The following is a 19,577-nucleotide window of genomic DNA, read 5'->3' on the forward strand; positions in this document are numbered from 1 at the left end:
GAACTTACACAGATGGGGAGATTTCCTATGTTGCAGCTACAAAAACTGTAAGGACTATCAGGAATGGCATAAATACAATCTGTAGACAGCAAAGTTGTCTAAAATCATGGATATTCATTGCCCTTTAGATCAAATATCACTTCTGCTGAAAAATATTTAGTAGAAAATCTGCCTTCAAAACATGCCCAGTGTAAATTCTTCTCAACAGTTCAGTTTTAAAATATTTTAGAAGCTTTTGAATTTTCTTTGGTGTTTTGGGAGAAAGTGCATCTTTTTGGAGGCAGTGTGAGAAAGAACAGTAAGGAAAGGCACTTTTTTCTGTAACAGGTACTTCTGCCTTCCATAGACCTTTTATTCTTCAGGATATAAGCACACTCATGGATGTATTCAAATGACTGTGCATGAAAAAATAACATTTTAATTAAACATAGATTGCATGCATGCACACACAGAGCATTTTTAGTAGTATCTGTATATGAGAGGAAATCCTATAGAAGACAGGAATCAATTTTCTGTCTGTGTGCTTTTTGGTTCCTCTTCTCTGTTCTAGAGTGGCACTAACTGAAAATCATCACTATACAAAGACTCAACAGTGGCATGTAGTCAGTGTGACACCCGTCTCCATCCATTTCACTGTAGATAAATATCTACACCAAAGCATTTGCTGAGTTAGGAAGCACTCAGTGCCTGGACAGGTACACCCAGGTTACTTTGGTAAGGATACCTTATAGAGGTAAACTTTCTTATCAGCCAGTTTTGAGGCATGCTGGCTGCCTGCAAATGTATAAAGTTGCTAATTTTGCTGATTTTTCCTGTGGGTAAACAGAGAACTTCTGTCTTCAGGTGCTGTCAATCTGACATTATTTACAAGCACTAGAGATAAATTTTGACTTACCTTTGATAATTTAGTTTCTATGACTCTTTCCATACTATTCCAGACAATAGGGCTATGCTTTCCACAAGAAGAAGAGTATATACAGAGACCCAATCAGATTTTGTCATCCCTAAGGCAGGGGATTGATGACCAAGATATCAGAAGGAGAGTCTTTCAACAGCAGTAGTATCTGAACGATGTATAAGGAAACAACTGGAACAAATAATTTTTAGGAAAAAAAATGTGAGGTACTAATAAACATCACCATCTGACCTCTCACAATAGTGTAATAAGAAATATGCTCACAAATTAAGGTGTTTCTAAAAGAGTGGGATGTCCAGAATAATGTGGAAGGAATCAAAGAATCACACACAACAGATCAGATAGGCCAGTACTTTACTGTTCTTAATTCCTTTCCACATTACTCCAGACAATAGAGATGTTTAAAGCAGGTGTACAGAGAAGATGAGTAGATTTAAAAAAAAGGAAAAAAAGGGGGGGCGGGGAAGGGCAATTCAGCTTCAGCACAGAAGATTGTCTGAAGAAAATGTGTTTAAAAGATGCATCAGCAGACAACTGGACAACTGGATATGAGTGTCCAGAAAACAAACAAAGCAAAGTTCACATGTTAATGAGACAAATTATAATTAATTCAGTGGCCTTTTCTGCCATAAAAGTATGAAGGAGGAAGTAAACCTAAATGATTTCTCAACACATTAGCCTCCTGTAAGCACTCTCAAATCAGCCCAGATGTGAAGTGGAATTTCTGTGAGACAGTAAACCACAGTTGTATCTTTTAAATAAAACAAAGTCTCTTAAAGGCAAAGCTGTGAAGGGACTCACATTCTTTTATTTTTCAGGAAAAAAAAGTGAAAACACTGACGCCTTAAGAGGCACTACCCTTTAAGAGAAAGAAGAATACTAGTGTACGACCTCAGCTTACAAAATTTTACTTCTTGGAAAACAAATGAAATCTTTGAAATACCATTCCAACACTAATGATGAAAAGCAAAAAAAGTCTATGCAGTATAAAAACCCTCCAACATTAAAAAAAAGAGAAAGCGTTTTCTAACCTGAGGTTTATAAAACCACCAAGAAGATCCAGTTTGGTGAAGCACTAAACAGGTGGCCCAGAGAGGCGGCAGATGCTCCATCCCTGGAAACATTCAAGGTCAGGTTGCTCTGAGCAACCTCATCTAGTGGAAGGTGTCCCTGCTCATGGCAGGGGGTTGGACTGGATGACCTTTAAAGGTCTCTTTCAACCCAAACCATTCTATGATCATTTTTACACTGATGAGAACAAAACAAAAAATAAGGAAGTTAAAAGACTCTGCCCCCTTCCCCCCCATTCCATGGTCTTATTTAGAGGGAAATTTATGGCAATGCCTTCCTTTGCTGTTTTTGTAGTAGGTCTAAAAAAACAGCTCACAAGGAACCAAGAGCACTTGCTATTTATGTGCTGTACTTCTACTAAGAACACATAAGATGTTTTCCCATAAGATGGTAATTTACATTAGGATACTACTGGACTTTGAGGGAGCCTAGGGTATCTAACTAATATAACGTATGAGAATTAATACTGGACTGGATCAGCATTATGATAATCTGTGACATTTTACTGCTGATGGTAAAACATGAAAGGCACTTAACTATCCACAGATAAAGAACCTCATCCCACTTAGGTCTATACCATTATCTTTTTTTGCACTAGTTGAAACTAGGAGAAATTAAGTAGATTAAGTGAAGGAAATGCCAGTTGTGAACTCAATGGTTTTTGTTCCTCAGACTTTTACACCATATACTAGCTAAAAATCCCAAGATTTAGCATCTAAGATATTTGATATCAAATAAATCTCATGTCACATTTAAGAAAATATTGTGACAATTCACACTATGTTCTGCAAGAAAAGCTCTCCAAGGAAGGAGACAGAGATCATAATGCGAGATTAGTCTCTTAAATCACTGACTTCCCAGAGGTTCCACTACTCCAGGTGCATCATAACAATGCAACACAGACTGTTTAGGGTCTATGTGCTGTTCCATAAAGGAATTCACTTATAAATTACAATGATCTCTAACTCCTGTGTACATTGCCAGAGTTCCTTTAAAAGGTACCTATTTCAATGCTTCAAGTGAAGCCCTTTGAGCACAATTTTCCACTTCTGATCATAAGAACTGAAGCAAGAAGAGACCTGCAGAGATTGGTAGCTCATGAAATCTATTCCCTGTAACTCAGATGACAACACATGATTCTAATCCACTTATTGCAGCTTATGGGCCAATGGAGTGGAACAAAAAGTATTTCCTCACATTTTCCCTTCTGGCCTTAGGAAGAAACGAGTTATGGCTATGTTCTCTTTTTTGGTATTTTATTTTACTTAAATAAAGTAAATAATGATTAATAATTAAACTTTCTTAAAAATAATCTCAACTGAGTTGTTAGCTGATAAAATACAGTCACTCCTAAAATCTCTTCCATACACATTTTCATCAATGAGATCTAGTATGATGTCATAGCTTGTTGTCATGAGCTCTCTTATACTTCTGTTAAACAGCCATCTACCTGCTTGAAAGAACCCTGTAGTAACAACCCTTCTAAACCTCACAAGTCTGTCTTCAGACTTACATCAAAATATTTTAATACCTGGGGTTTAATTTAACTTCACTACAAAAATCCTTCCCCAGCAATTTATGCACGCTCTGATAAAGATGTCTTTATCAACTGAAAAAAATGTTGCAGTCCCAAACAAAGCAAAAGCTGTAAGCTTGAAGGCTGGCTTCAAACACATTAAAGGAGAAAATTCCCTTTAGATTGTTCTCCTGGGGCTACACAGAATCTGGGATTGCCAAGTGTGTCAAGGTACAAAAGTAGGAAAAACAACCCAAACAAAGCACAGGGGATTTTTAGGTCAGTAAAATTATCTTAATACCATGATACCTTTTATTTCATAGATAATTTCTTTTTTGATGTATTAACCACCAAATACAGGCATTGCCATCCTAAAAGGGAAATAACTGACTATGTCAAGAGGAATCAATGTTTTTCACTAAAAATTTGAAAAGCAATCTGAAAGTGAACAGGTTGGTTACGATACTGCTGAAACTTCTCTATTTGGAGAGTTTCTACTTCATTTAGGACACAATTGAGAAATAAGAAGTGCCTGGAAAATATTGTTACTCTTATGACAAAACTCATCCATAGGGCATATGGGTAAAGTCCTTAAACAAATGTGTAGATAAACATTGATTTATAAGAAATTTACAGTCCAGTTCAAACAGCCAGTATTGACAGCTTTCATATAACATACATGGATGATATTGTAAAACTGAGTAAGATCTTGCCAGTTCTGTGTAGGGAACTGTCTAGTAATTTGTCTTCAGGAAGGATTCTGGCAGGGAAAAGAATTGCCAGATAACAGATGCAGTTTGTGGTATAAAGACTGGAATGGAAGATGAGAAGAAAGAGAGGAGTCTGTTAAGGAGAAAACCTGAAAGAAGCAGGAGAATCGAGACTCTCCACAGAATATAAATGAAGTGGAATTACTCTGGGTATACCTGAAAGCAAGTGGAATTTGAAGCTGAAAGCAACAATTGCTAATGAAAAGGCTGCAAATTGGAAATGTCAGTTGAGAAAAAGGGAAAAAAAGAGTGTATGAAGGCAGACCAATATGGCAGAAGTTGAGGTGGAAGAAGCAAAAGATACTGATAGAGAGAAATATTACAATGATAAGGTTTGAGAAGCTTCTGTAAGAGCTGCAAACAGAAGCCCCAGCACTGATCACTGCTTGGAGGTTGAGCACAGGAACAGTGACAGGAAAGCAGCACTGGGAACAGGGACAGGAAAGGAAGGCCACGGAAAACTTTGGGGGAAAATGCCGTAATTTTTTTTTTTTTTTCAAAGTTAAACTTGAATTGTTAGACAATTGGTAGTCTGAAAGTACACTGCATCTGACTACCTGCAGAAGAGTAGCTGAAACAGAAGAAATGGGTAAAGTTGCTCAGCTAGAACATAAAAAACTGAGAGAATTATAAATAAAAGTGTAGAAACTACCACTAAAAAAAGCAGTGGCTGAGGTGCAGATAATTTGAGTAATACAAGACAAGTAAAGGAAGGAGTGACCTTTTTATTAAAGCTTAACTGAATGGGTATTTTCTTTGAAAAGATATCTCTAGGTAATAAGATACTTGGTTATTTCCAGGGTATCAGTGATATCCAGAAGGCATTGGAAGCTGTTGGTATGTTTATACCGGATTTGCTTTTTATTTTGAAAAACATAGAAAAGTCAAATTGACACAGAACTTTAAGTGATTAGATTAGGAAATCTGAGTTTTTGAAGAAGCATGGTACTGAAGGAAGTTACTCATTTTGAAGAAAAAGTATTAAAACTAACAAAATGTTTTGTTGTGGTCTCCTACTCTGGCAATGAAAGCATCAGAAAATTGATTGGGTCTTCATCTGTGCAGGCTGATTAAAGCATAACCCTATTGTCTGGAACAATATGGAAGGCAGCTAGAGGAAATAAAATCCACAGAAAACAAAACACAGTCAAAAAATATACATACATATCAAGATATTGATGTCTTATGCAATAATTACAATGAAATATTAAAACACAGAAAAGAATCACATGTGAAAACTAGTAAGATTTTGCTATTAAACAGCACAGCATTCTGACAGGAATTGCCTCTCCAACAGGGGAGCACTGACGATGCTTGAGTCCTTACTCAAGTGCTTCAATGACAGCATTTTTATTTTCTTTGCTTTACCAAGCATGGAAGAATTAAGCCAAAGCTTGCATTAAAGTGGAAAATTCTTTGGGTTTTTTCAGTTTTATTTTGACCAAACCAGCATGAGCTCCTATTGAGTAACATTTACAGGGATTTAATACTCAATGTAGTGAATACACAATGTTACATTCCACTACCAATTTAGCATTTACCATGTTAAGAAAGTCTTCAGTGAAAGACTATTTTTGAGCTCTTGTTTTGCAGGCCAGGCTGTATCAGAAGAACAGAACTCTGCAGTACAACATGCACAATACTAAATAACGTGGAAGGAAAATGTCTTACCTCCAGCAACTAGCCCAGACTCTCCTAACTGAATTGCTACCCCAAAACCACCAAGCTTTACTGGGGCTGAATTTTCTTTTGAGGCAAGCAGTACACAGTGTGGCTGAAAAGACAAAAATCCAGACAAGTTACTATACTGTTTGAGAAATACAATTTGTAATTTAGAAGTTATTTTCATAAAAGTGTGAACAGAAGTTAGATTTTACTTTTTTAAAAATAATGTCTTAATTTCAGGGTTTTGTTTTTTTTTTTTTTTCCTGGCATAGACTCCTCTCTCTACATTGGCTTCCCTTTTATTGCCTCAGGCATAGCAAAATCCTTTCAGAACTTACCAGAACTAGCACGGAACACAAAGTGAAATCATGATAAAATGGAGATAAAAACTCATGTCTATAATTTCTTACCTGGTATTACTTTTCCTTTTTGTCTTTCATCCTATTAACCCTTACACTCTTTCAATTCCCCAGCTGAAATATCCTGCCTAGGATACATTTTGTGGGTTCTTATCCTTCCCAGAAAGAACATAAAACACTATTTTGAGCCTTAATCACAGAATTCACTCATCACTTCTCAACTGCAGGAAAGAACAGGAACACCCCACGGATATTCTAGTGAGGGATATTGTTTAGGTTTCTAAACTGGATTCCTGCCATTGCTATCTATACCTTTGATTTTTTACAAATAAGAGTGAGATGTAACTTATAAAAATGAAATAATATACAACGATTGACTGCTGTAGGAGGAAGCAACATACAGACAAAACCTATTGGAACACAATTTAGTATTAAATACACATACCTAAACAATTGCATTTAATTTAGAACTTCCTGTATTTACTCAAAGCTTCTCTTTTCAAGACCATATTATTTTAAATGAAGAACCTCAAATTTGTATACTACTTCCTGAGAATACATCACTGCTTAAATTGCAAAACTAAGAACTCAGAACAGTGCACAGGAGCTACCAGAATTTCAGTCTGACCACCTGTAAAACCATCATCTCTAACCACGCACATCTTTTTGTAAAAGTTCCAATTATATGAGAACAAAGACCTTCAAGACAATGCTCTTCAGGTCTTCATTAAATTTAGGCCTTGTCATAGCAGGTCTTCTAGAATCTACTGTAAAATTTCTAATTTATAAATGTAATTTTCAATTCCTTATGCCCTACTTGAGAGAGTATTACCAGGTGGTATTATTGCTGCATATTGTATTTCACTTCTGCCTTAGTGAAATGGTTAAGCTGCACGCTTTGGGTGCTTTCACATCCTCTCATTGCTGTCATTTTGAGTGAGAAAGAACAACATTTCTAATCCCAGGCAAGGAGAAAGGTAGATGGGAGAACTATATAAACAGTACCAAAATGTACCATTCCACTGTGGTGTTGATTTATCTTTACCCTACACTTGAAAAAGTGACACTATTTCCACCAAGTATTAAAGAGATTACAGACTGTACCAACACCATTATCACCCAAAATGCCACTGGCACTGCTCACCAGAAACAAAGTCTCTGAGAAAAAAATTCAAATCTCCAGAGCAAAACTGAGAAAAATTTATTACAGAACCTTTCCCAGCAAAGCCCAAATAAACTGGGTATTGCCAGATAAAAATGCCTTTAAAAAAACAAACCAAACCAGTTGCAACACTAGTTAAAACTTCCCCTTGCTGCCAATTGTACGAGTCAGCTGAAACTCACCACTTTCACAGAGAAGCTGCTGCTGTAGCTTTCTAATAAGAGGACCTGCACGTTTCTCCTCCCGGTCTTCACCAGCGGTTTTGAGACTCAGCAGAACGTCTTAACGCATAAATGGTAAGTGGCTTCTTTTATACTTAAGCTGCAGTAAAATAAATCTCTACTAACTGTAGAGGTATTGCTGACCTCCAAACCCCTTTTTAAAGTATACCTAGCTTTAAGCATATCTACTTGCTTAGAGGTGACACAACTTACGACAGCGCTAAGTTTTGTTTCCAATGCATCTGCAGCGTAACCCAAGTTTCTCTCCCATCGATCTGAACTTGTCACTGCTGATACAAGTCACTACACCCAACATTTTTATAGGAAAGCAACTTAAACATGAAGTCATAGCAGTAGATGGGTTTCAAGATGTATTTGAAAGCATTGCAGTTGAAAATCAACCTTTTGAAACTACTTCTTGCCCTGAAGATATCTTGTGGTAAACATGAGAACAGCTGTTTTTGAAACTGCTAACACACCCTACAAGTTTAATGCAATTGTAAAGTCAGACAACATAGGATGTTAAAATATTTTAGATTGTCCTTTCAAGAGTTCAGATTTTGTATATACATCAGGTCTTCTTAAGAATTTTCCCTGAAGTGTTGCCATTTTTGCTGCTGTAGCCGCATCACAGAATTAAATGTAACTTTGCATTTTTTAAGACCTAGCATGCAAATTGCATGGCCCAGGCACAGACCTAGCATAAAAAGCTGTTTTAAGGTTACATATAGAGCAATGGCTTTTTTGTTGTTTTTTTTTTCTCTAACAGTTGCTAAGTTCAGAGTGCCAAAAACTAAGTTCAGAGTGCCAAAACCACTTCTGAAAATTTTGTGAGATTACGGGAAGAAACCTCTTTCCTCTGCTAAAAAAAATATTCTAAATAAACCTTTTTATGGCATTTCTTGTTGCTACGACAAACAAGTTGAAGACTAAAGTTTTACCATTACTTGTCAATGATAACCATCTCTCTAAAACAGGTCAGTGTGACTACTCTCCAAACCACACACTTTTCTGGTTTTCCTTTCTTGGTCAAAGCTGACTTTTATCTTTCACATTGTAACTTCCTGGTCAGGAGAAAGATGAAATTAAAAACAATCCTATGAAAGCAAAGGAAGGTTTGGAAAGAACCTGTTACTGCATTAATGTGATTTCCAGCTATTAGTTGTTTATTTGTGCAATACTGATTTGTGAACAAAAAAAGGGAAAAACCACTTAAATTTATATGAAGATACACTAATTTATATGAAGATAACTAAAGACAAGCTACTGTAATAATACTGCCTCACAAGGTTACTTGTAACACATTACGTAGCCAAATAAGTATTAATTGACAAATACTTTTTGAAAACCAGCGAGTTACATGTGGGAGATCTTGGGTACTTAAAAATTAACACAGGTAAGTTTACACAGGTAAGTTTAGACTTGTTTCAATATATTTTATGTACTTTGTATCAACACTGAAATACTTAGCTATGCTTACCTGTCCCTGCACCTTAGTTAAAAATTCTTCCGTGCTAGAAATACTGATACTAACAAGTGAACTTTAAAAACTTACTTGTTCTTATAGATAAATAAATTTCTTAAATTTGCAGGAAAATATAATAGTTTACTTGCAAAACAACACAAGACAGTAATAAAGCTGGAATTACAGAAACAGTTACCCATGTGAGTACTCTATACTACCTGTTCTTTCTTGGCTGCAGATTACCTAGACTTCCATTATATCATGATATCTGGCTGCAACTCCTTCTATTCAGCTACACCAATACTTTGGTCCATTTACTCCTTTTAGCTACTTCCTTTTATATTTATATCACATTAGACTGTAGGCAATAAAGCAAACAGACACATGAAGGGAGACTTAATTCTTTAAATTTCTCTTTGTTTCTCTGCAGAACAGCTAAAAATCCTTTTGCAAATGATGGCCACAACTTCAGCTGATTTACTGACCATTACTCCACACAAGGAAGAATTCTGGAGTAACCAAACCAACCTGACCATAAATGCCTCAGAAATTCACAATGATGCCAGCTGTCCCTTAGATGACAACTCACTGTCACTTGCTTTGATAGTTTTTTATTCTATTATTTTCATCGTTGGATTGGTTGGAAATATGATAGCCCTATTTGCTTTCCTGTGCATTCATCAGAAAAGGAATTCTATCCAAGTTTACTTGCTAAACGTAGCTGTTGCAGACCTTCTGCTGATCTTCTGTCTTCCCTTCCGGATACTCTATCATGCCACCAACAACAGCTGGATGTTTGGGCAGATTTTATGCAAGGTGGTGGGAACTCTGTTTTACATGAACATGTATATTAGCATAGTACTGTTGGGACTAATTAGTCTTGATCGTTATATAAAAATAACTAAGTCTGTGAAGCGTCCGAAGATGTTAACCACTACCCGGAGCGTGCAGATCTGCTGCACGGTGTGGGCGATTGCACTGACAGGATTTATAGTAGTAGTTGCACCATCTTTCTTCAAGACTCAGGACAGCAACTCTACCCTGTGCTTTCATTACCGAAGCAAAAAGAATGCAAAGACAGAAGCAATTTTAAATTACATCACTGTTCTGATTTTTTGGATAGTTTTCTTCCTTTTGATACTTTCGTACATTAAAATTGCCAAGAACCTTCTGAAAATTTCGAGGAGAAGGGCAAATTTCCCCAATGCAGGAAAATACACCAAGACAGCAAGAAATTCCTTCATTGTTCTCATCATTTTCACCGTCTGTTTTGTGCCTTACCACATGTTCCGGTTTGTCTACATCACCTCACAGTTACAAACCCCATCCTGCTATTGGAAGGAGATCATTCACACGTGCAACGAAGTGATGCTCATATTTTCATCATTCAACAGCTGCCTAGACCCAGTTATGTATTTCCTAATGTCCAGAAGTGTCCGTAAGACTGTATTCCAACTGATTTGCAGAAAACTTCATGGAGAGTCGAGCCTAAACCTGGAGAGCACTTCAGACATAAAACTTGGCCAATACACACAAGAGCGATTATCGACCACCACTCCCCACTCCAGTTACTCAAGGAAGAAGTCTATGATTTGAACGTTTAAATGAATCTCTGTCGCTCCAGGACGCCAATTTCAGATCACAAAATCCTCTACTCTACAGCTACTAATGCTGTCTCTTTCCTCCTATTAAGAAAAATGAGAAGTCCTACTTCTGTTTGTGAAAATGAGAAGTTACTTTTCAGAAGCATTTTGCTCTTGTTTATCCAAGAAAACAAATTAGGAAGTTCTCAGACATCTTGTGTTGGACTAAACTAGAACACTAACTCTTTAGGGAGATTTCCACGAAGGGATTTGAACCTGTAAAAGTAAACTTGTATATATGCATTAATATTAGTAACTTGTGTATGTAAATAACAGATGAATTTTGCCGAAAGTAAATTCTGTCGTATTTGAAAGATCTAGATACCCTTACAGATTTCATGTAATTTATGGTTTTCTCTGTTTTAATAGGTTTCAAAGAGATCAGTATTTTAACTACATTTATAAATGCATTTTTAAAGAAAATATTTGAGAACTTAGCAATATATGTGGCTTAAAAATGAGGAGAAGAATACAACAGCTATTAATTCAGTTATACGTACAGAAGGCACACTGAGTTTTATTAAACAGCAAAACTAAAATATTCAATCCTCCTAAGTACCTTATTATATTTCCAACATTTTAGTGAGTGTCAAGGTCAAACACCTGAGGAAAAGCAAGCAATGCTTTCAGAAAATTAGGAATGATTGAAGGAAAGATGACATGTGGGTATTTCCTATGATTTCCTTCAATATGACAAATTTGATGACTGTAGCTACACAAAATAGTTCAGCAAGGAACATAAACTCACAGAACTGAGCAAAAAGAACAGCCAGGCTCAGCCAATGGTCTACTCCTAGATTTCCAAAGCCACACATTCCAGCTGCACGCTTCCTCCCTGGCATCAGCCTCCTCTTTCCATGTGATTAAAATAATCTTGATAATTGCTGATGCCATGTGAACAGCAATGTAACAGCAATATTTCATTGCTACAGCTATACTCTCAGATTCAAGCTAAACAGCTTTATGCATTTAGGCACAAACTAATTTCAAACTGTAACATTTCTTAAAAACCAGAGAGCTGAAGGTGGGGGATGTCTGGCACGAAGATGACTAAAGCAGCACAACCATGAACAACTTAAATGTCTGGCATAACAGACCAGAAAGGTCAAAGAAATAGAGACCAGATATCAAGCTCTGTAAAATAAGGATTTGTTATCTTGACACATACAAACAATACTGCTCAAGTAAGCAGGTATAAAGAAGTTAGTTTTAATATGACTACTAGTAACTTCTCTAATGGATCATGTGATTTTTAATGCCAAATCCATCTGTGTGGATTTTTTACTAATTCCATAGACTATTCTGATTTTACAGAAGATACTCATAATACTCTGATTGAGCAAAGTAAACGTAAGACATCACCTCTGCTAGATAGAAACTAGTTTTAATTTTGATGTGATTTTACATTGCTCAGACTTGATGAAACTGGATATAAACACATCTAACAAATTGCAATGACTAGTCAGTCTATTTTGTTTCCATTTTTAATTAAAAATTATGGGGTTTCTTAATCTTCAAAAGAAATATTCCCACAAACATGCAACTTCATAAAGATACAATGGTAACTGCATTTTTTGTTAAACATTTCAGCATGCAACAGAGATGTTTGTACAATAATTTTGGATTCTCACAGTAATTGCATTTCATGATCTTCTATCTATAATTTTGTCATCCTATTATATTAATGCTTCTCTTGGTTTTGTATTTGTACAGTGCAATTCTATTATGCAGTACTATAGTTCTACATAGTAACATCAATTCTGGTACATCTAGTAGAGTTTATAAACCATAAACCATACATTTCACAAGATATAGATGTTATCTCATCATTCTTTCTCTGTCTATGCTTAGTCTGTGAGCAGTTGGTTGATGATACTGAACTGCAGGTCAGGGTGAGGGTGTGGGCTGGGGAACTCAGGAGAGGACAGACATGAATGACAGCAGCTTGAACAAAATGTCAATTCTAAAATTCTTTTGAACAAAGTGTTAAAATCAGAATTTTCATTAACAAGGTTTGTAATTCATGGACACAGCAGTATTGCCAAAATAGACTCAAATCTCTTCAGAAGATCAAGTAACAGTACTTAAAAATCCAAACTGCATTAAAAAAATCAACTCTCCAGCTCAGAAATGAAAATCTGAAAGGGAACAGATCTATTAGGAAGTCTGTAAGAGCAGGCATGGCACAGAAGAGGCGAACAGGAATCACTACATGATCTTGAGAATGCAGCATTAAGGGAGCAGCAGTCAGAACAAAGAAACAACCACAAAAAAAAAATCAGAAAATACTTTTGGATTTCTACAACTGTATAAATCAGTGCTTCAAGATGTTAAAGGCCAGATGTATCAACTGGCTAAGAAGGAGATCTGAAACTAGACAGCACTGTCATGTAGGAAGCAATTAGTACTGACCAAGAAACAAAAGCAGGTATCTATTCTTTTAAAAAAAAAATTAATCCTTACACATTTTTTTCTGCAATCAATATTCCCAAACTTGAGAGTAAAATGTCAGGCTTTACAAAAAAGTATTACTGAAGAGCAAACAGTCCTGAAACACCTTGGGAGATCTGCTGAAAGTTACACTGTGACATGTCAAATGACTACAGAAGCAGTCACTCAAATTGTGTGTCTGTCTTCTCTTCCCAGTGCTTTCTAATTACCTGAGTCTTCAGGTGAACTCTAACACAAAGGTAATTCCGTTTATTTTGCTTTCTGTATTTAAAGGTTAACTCAACACACATCCCCATATAATTGCACAAACCTCATTTTCCTCTTTACTCAAATCTATAACACATCCTTGAATTTCAACTGGTGTACCAAAATGCACTGGTCTTGCGCTGGTTTTGGCTGGGATAGACACCTTCACAATATGGGCTGTGGTTTGGGATCGTGATCAAAAGTGTTGATAACACAGGGATGCTTCAGCCACTGCTCACCAGGACTTGCACAACAAGCAGAACTTCTCTGCCTATCAGAACACCCCACCAGTGAGAGGCTGGGGGTGCACAAGGACATGGGAGGGGACACAGCAGGGACAGCTGACCCCAGGGATAGCCCAGAGCACATGGTGCCATGCTCAGCAATGAAACCAAGCAGGAAATTTGGCTGTGTTGCCATTTTTCAGGAACTCGCTGGGCACCGGTCAGCAGGGGTTGCTTTCTACCACTTGGGTTTTTTGTTTCTCTCTCGTTTTGTTTGGTTTTTTTATGCTTATTAAACTCTTTATCACAAACCATGAGTTTCCACTTTTACCCTACCAATTCTCCCTCCCAGCCCACCAGAGAGGAAGTAAGCAAGTGTATGGGATTTAGGTACTTTCTGGGATTAAACCACATCCTCCCTCTTTGGCACCCAGATACTGGCAGATTTGATCAGTGTGTCAGAGTAGGAGGGAGCACCAAAGGGGAGGTCTGTTCTGCAGCAAAGCAGCCACAAGAACAAGAGGGGGAAGATGCAAAAATCTTAAGTAAGTTTTCTTGCTTTTACCCTTCTGATTCTCCTCCCCATCCCACTGAGGGGGAGTGAGTGGGCAGCTGTGAGGGCTCACTTGCCTCCCAGGGTTAAACCACAAAATCAACTTTCATTTTTGCACTGAAATTAATCTAACAAGAACAAGAATTAAAGAACACGAGGAGTAATTACAGCTTTACAACCTAATTACTAATACTCCACAGCAAGTAAATGCAATTGTAAATGAGTTCAGCTATAAATTCAGAATAGGAAGCCAGCTTACATGTCCATTATTTTAGTAAAAAAATTAGTAATAATGAGACTGAACAATGATAACAGACCAAGAAGGTGAATTCTCACAGTCCATGTTTAAACATAAAGCATAACTAGCAAAACAAGAGCCTTAACAAACTTCTGTTCTCATAAAGGAACTTTATTTATAGCTGTTGAAAAGCCTCATCTGACAATGTGATGTATCAGAAAGGAGAAAACTTCAAAGTCTCAACTTCTGCAGAGCTAAACAGAGTTTGGTCTGTGATCATACCTATGCTGTGGAGGAAGGAAATTGTCCTGTGTACACTTCTGGATGATCTGTGTAAAACACTGCATTTCTTGGACGATGAGTTCATTTTGCCTGACTGAACCCTAGGATGCATCAGCTGTAAATTGCTTCCACACAATCCAGCACCTGACCATGTGAGAGATGTGCCCATTTGGTCACTCATGTGAGGACAGACATGGATACAGTATTATTGCACACAGGCTTTGGGAATAGACAGCTTTGTGACAGCTCTTGGAGCTGAAGAACTGTTAAATGTCATTGAAAAGACAAGTTTTCACGCATAAGATAGCAGCCTGAAGGAAAGTGGGCAGTCCTAAAGAGAACCCCTCCACCCCTGAAAGAGGAAAGCACTATATAAAGAATTGAAAGGTGTTTCTGTGGCATACCTAAATGACTGTTAACAGTTGCTCTTCCACGCTATCTCCATCTTTTTTTTTTCCCCTAATGGAGCCAATCCTGACCTAATTTCAAAGCTATTTTTGTACACACATCATCTTTTCTGAACTTCAGATGCCTACCTGACTTCCGTCAGTCAGTTCTTGTAAAGGAAAAGTGCACACTCTGAAAACCTACTTATGTCAGAGAGAAGTTTTTCTTAACTGTACTCTCCAGCTTCCAGTGCCATCATTTTCACTGCAGTAGTGGAGATAAAACGGACACCAGACAGAAATATTTCCTCTCTGCAAAGGAAGGTGCCTGCAGCTTGTATAGGTAAGCTTAAACTTATTACCTCTTTGTTGCACCTGACAAAATTTGGTCAATGGCACAAAAATTTTTGTTAGACTTCTAAAATGAGTAAATTCAACAATGACTTTGGGAATTTAACTAATTGGAATAAAATAATTTAATACATTTAGTGTACACTCAAATGCAAGAGCTATAAAAGTTAGTTTAATTTGCAAGTTTGTCAAACAATGCCTACAGCACAAGTTTTATTCTTGGTGTCTGGGTTTTTTAACATTGCTAGACAGAATCCTCTTTAGCATCTACGTTCATTTGCTTACAGCTGTTTAAAAAAAATTATCAGTCTCTAAGTTTCAAATCTGTTAGTTTTTCCGTATGATTTGATATGGGAAAAAAGCTAACTAGGATACACTCCACTAAAACATATATGTATACATATGCATAAAGCAGTAAAAACTCTCCACTACAGGTTTGTAAGCTGAAACACCAGTTTTTATACACAGTCATTGCACAGAGATTTAATTTCTTATTTTTGGTTTGGAAATTGAGAAAAGATTGAAAAATGAACTTGGAAAAAAATTAATATACTGCAGTTTTCAACAACCATTGTATATGCTAAAAAAAGATAGACTGAGTTGCAAAATGTACATCTGACATTAGAGCTCTGATATAGTAACACCAGATACAGACATGAGCATAAAATAAATATATATAGTGAGATTCTTGCAGCATACAGACTAATTTTTAGTTAAACTGAGGTACAGATACTCTTTGCATTTCTGCAATTAAAGTAATTCTTTGCACTTAATTTGCTTATTTAATTTTAAATGGTCTGTAAGTGGTTTCCAAATTAGGTTACGGATGTTCCAGAAGACTGAGAAATAAACCGAGATCACAGAAGTTATTGCCAGACCCTAGCTTGAACCTTCAGCTCTCTAATTTACTTTATTAGATTCTGTGCATGTAAAACCTTTGGGGTTTAACTTCTCTTCATGAAATCTCTGTGGAAGAGAACACCCAAACTGTAAACTCTTGCAAACTTAAGATAATAGCAGTGTTAAGAACACTGAAAAGTAGGGGAGACAAAGAAACAGCTGAGATAAGATTAAAGGAGAAATGTTAGATGCACAAGAGAATAATTTTTTAATTGTTTCAGCTCTGACCACTCAAGAAATACTAGCATAAATGAATAATTCAACATGTCTTCACCCATCACCAGCTACCACTGTAGCTCTCCCCATCATCTACTCCTGCCTACTTCCCGCTGGAATCTTTGGCAACATTCTCGCCGCCTGGACATTTTCACAGAGAGCACCCACACGAAGGACACAGTACATTTACCTGGCCAACCTCGTGACTGCAAATCTGCTGGTTTGCAGCACCATGCCCTTCCTGGCTGCCTATTTTGCGGACGGGCACCGCTGGCCCTACGAGTCCGCGGCGTGCAGGATCGCCCATCACCTGGGCACGCTGGTGATGCACGTCAGCATGTATGTGACCATCACCATCCTGTGCTCCATCGCCCTCAGCCAGTACGCCACGCTGAAGAAGAACAGCGGCACACAACACTCCCAAGCGCTCCCTGGAAACTTCCACAGGCACCTGCTTCACAAATTCCGGCGGCCAAAGTTTGCTAAATATTTGTGTGTCGTTATATGGCTGATTGTGCTCTGCATAACAGTCACAGCCATCACGTACAACGTCCAGGAGAAGGTTTCAGCTGAGTTCCTGACCTGCTACAACATCAGGGTAGAAGTTGGTGGAAGTACTGCAATGATTGCAGGTTCTCTTGCCACTGTGTGCTTTTTTCTGTCTTTTATAACAGTTTTGTGGTCATACTATTCTCTTACCAGACACCTCAGCAAAATACAAAAAAACACCTGTATTGGAGAAAAACATCTAATTTACAGAACAGTGAAAAGAAACATCCTTGTCATCCAGATGATATTAACTGTCTGCTTTCTTCCATATCATATTTTTAGGCCAATTTTCTATGTACTGTCTAAAGATAATGACTGCCCAAGGTTAAACTACCTAGTGGAAATTAAAAATTTCCTTACTTGTCTTGCTGCTGCTAAAAGTAGTTTAGATCCAGTTATAACCCTTCTGTTAGATAACACATTTAAGAAAAATCTTTATGGTCTGTTTACAAAATCCACACCAGAACATCAACAACATAATGATGATATTTTCACTGAAATGGGAAGGAATATGGGAAGATTTTCATAGACTATAAGTACCAATAAATTATTTTTAACTACCTATAGGCAGGCTTTGATATGAAATGGCAAATATTTAAATAAAATGGTAACATATTGTACTTTCTTTTCAAATCATCTTGCGTGCTACATCAGCATTAGCCATAATAAATCCAATGTGTATATCCAAATGAATCCAAGCAATTTGTACAGTGAACTATGTAATACCCACTCATCCACATAATACAAAAGACATTTTACATTTGACCTATGGACAGTTCCTTCTACCTAAAAAGTCAAGGAAGAAGGCAAAAACTAGGCTGAAGTTGAGGACTCAGTTCTCTCTTTCTCTCAATAAGAGTTTTGGATACAGGTTTCCTTTACAGGAAAGTTGAACAAAGCACAGACATTTTCTTTGGGATGGCTGAACCACAGTTGTGCTACAGACCCAAAGGCCAAGTTCAGCGAGACAGAACTGAGCAGGTAAAGCCTTCCAGATGGCAAAGTGCTGCTGACAGGACTGGTTTTAGACCAACAGCTGCAAGTCTGGGTGAGCAGAGCTCTTCACTACCAAAATGTGTTTATAATTTGCACAGACACAAACTCAGAACCCACTATTTCTGTCCTTCCTGAAATATATTTTACAGGGAATGTAGTTATCTCAGCGCAACGCCTGCCTGGGGTTGTTTCTCTTAACACAGTTTTTCATGGCAGCATAGGCTGAAGTCATTCTTTCTACACTTTTCTAGTCACAACCCCTTGTACCCCAGTGCTTATCAAAATGCCAAGAAAATGAACAAAACTTAGGGAACTACAAATCAAATATAACTCTGTGATAGACTCTTAGCAAGATCCCACTCCAGCATTCCTACATAGCACCAAAAGACGACATATGGCTGACTTTTTTCCTATATAATCCGTCCAGAATGATGTCCTTTAAATTTTTTAACTGCATCAAAGTGTTTCTTGTTTCAAATAGTGGAAAGCTTTTGTGCAGTACAGGCAATTTGAGAAACTACAAATTGAGTCCTGCATTGGTCTAGCATTTGACAGAAGAGTTCATGGAGAAAAAATCCCCCAAAACATAAAGGCATGAAGGATAAGGGAGAGTTAGAAAAACACTAGCAAAACACAGCTCACGTGGTAAACTTGCATTGCTTTGACATGCTGGTGCCAAAATCAGAAATCAGCAGGTGACATGTGAATTGTTTAATAAAAAAATATACAACAATTAGTTTCTATTGCAGTGAACGCAAAATCCTAAGGCAAATAGGCACAGCACCTGGTTTGCAAAGCAGTTTAGAGACCACAAGTGTCTGTCAAATTTTTGGTTAAGCCATTCAAATGTGCTGCATGGGAAGCCAGCTCATCAATCAGAAGACATGAGTTTTTTAACTGTCTGGGCAAATGACTATAATAACATATAAACATATAAAAAACACATAAACTTAGTGACCAGAAGGTTTGTAAATGTTCAGCTCCAGGTAGGCCAAGCAGCATAGACACACTCCACAGCAAATCTGCTTCTGAACATACTAACAAGTCAATAGGAAAAGGGCTGGACAAAACAAGCATGGAGACCATGAGATAGGGAAGCAGAGGCACAGGAGTGAACATAAAAAGGGGGAAAAGAACATTGCCTGAAGAAACACTGAGAAAAAATACTGAGTTTTCTTTTTGGAGGCTCTTAACTTCTACACTGAATGAGGAAGTGTTCCTCAGAAAAAAATGTGGCCAGGTTGGACACTTCAACTGCACCTCTGATAGTGGTTTTGCAGCCTTAATCACTTTTTAACAATTTAATAGGTAACAAAATCCTCACCAGGAAGTTGCTACTGGGTCTCAAGAATCTAGTAAGTTCTAGAAAATACAGAAAAAGCATCAGTTATTAGTGA

General features: G+C 37.2%; 3 protein-coding genes across 10 annotated transcripts in view; 2 read left to right on the plus strand and 1 right to left on the minus strand.

Annotated features, from left to right (window-relative positions):
- CASK (calcium/calmodulin dependent serine protein kinase) overlaps window positions 1-19,577 on the minus strand; it is a 184,964-nt gene that overhangs the window by 77,094 nt on the left and 88,293 nt on the right. For 7 of the 8 annotated variants that reach the window (XM_039552388.1, XM_019282717.3, XM_019282724.3 and 4 more), the window contains one exon: window positions 5,945-6,047. In XM_039552388.1, the coding sequence (XP_039408322.1) occupies window positions 5,945-6,047 (103 nt within the window). Of the gene's footprint in view, window positions 1-895; window positions 986-5,944; window positions 6,048-19,577 lie in introns of those variants that run through there. The other variant, XM_019282728.3, reaches the window with a different exon arrangement.
- GPR34 (G protein-coupled receptor 34) lies at window positions 7,662-12,598 on the plus strand. Its single transcript, XM_010394572.4, has 2 exons — window positions 7,662-7,755; window positions 9,576-12,598. The coding sequence occupies exon 2, from the start codon at window positions 9,599-9,601 to the stop codon at window positions 10,739-10,741; it is 1,143 nt and encodes a 380-aa protein (XP_010392874.1). The 5' UTR covers window positions 7,662-7,755; window positions 9,576-9,598; the 3' UTR covers window positions 10,742-12,598.
- On the plus strand, window positions 12,692-17,804 carry GPR82 (G protein-coupled receptor 82). The gene is made up of 2 exons (XM_010394571.4): window positions 12,692-15,511; window positions 16,641-17,804. The coding sequence occupies exon 2, from the start codon at window positions 16,670-16,672 to the stop codon at window positions 17,711-17,713; it is 1,044 nt and encodes a 347-aa protein (XP_010392873.2). The 5' UTR covers window positions 12,692-15,511; window positions 16,641-16,669; the 3' UTR covers window positions 17,714-17,804.

Source organism: Corvus cornix, chromosome 1 (genome assembly GCF_000738735.6).
Source record: "Corvus cornix cornix isolate S_Up_H32 chromosome 1, ASM73873v5, whole genome shotgun sequence".
Taxonomy (NCBI): Eukaryota; Metazoa; Chordata; class Aves; order Passeriformes; family Corvidae; genus Corvus; species Corvus cornix.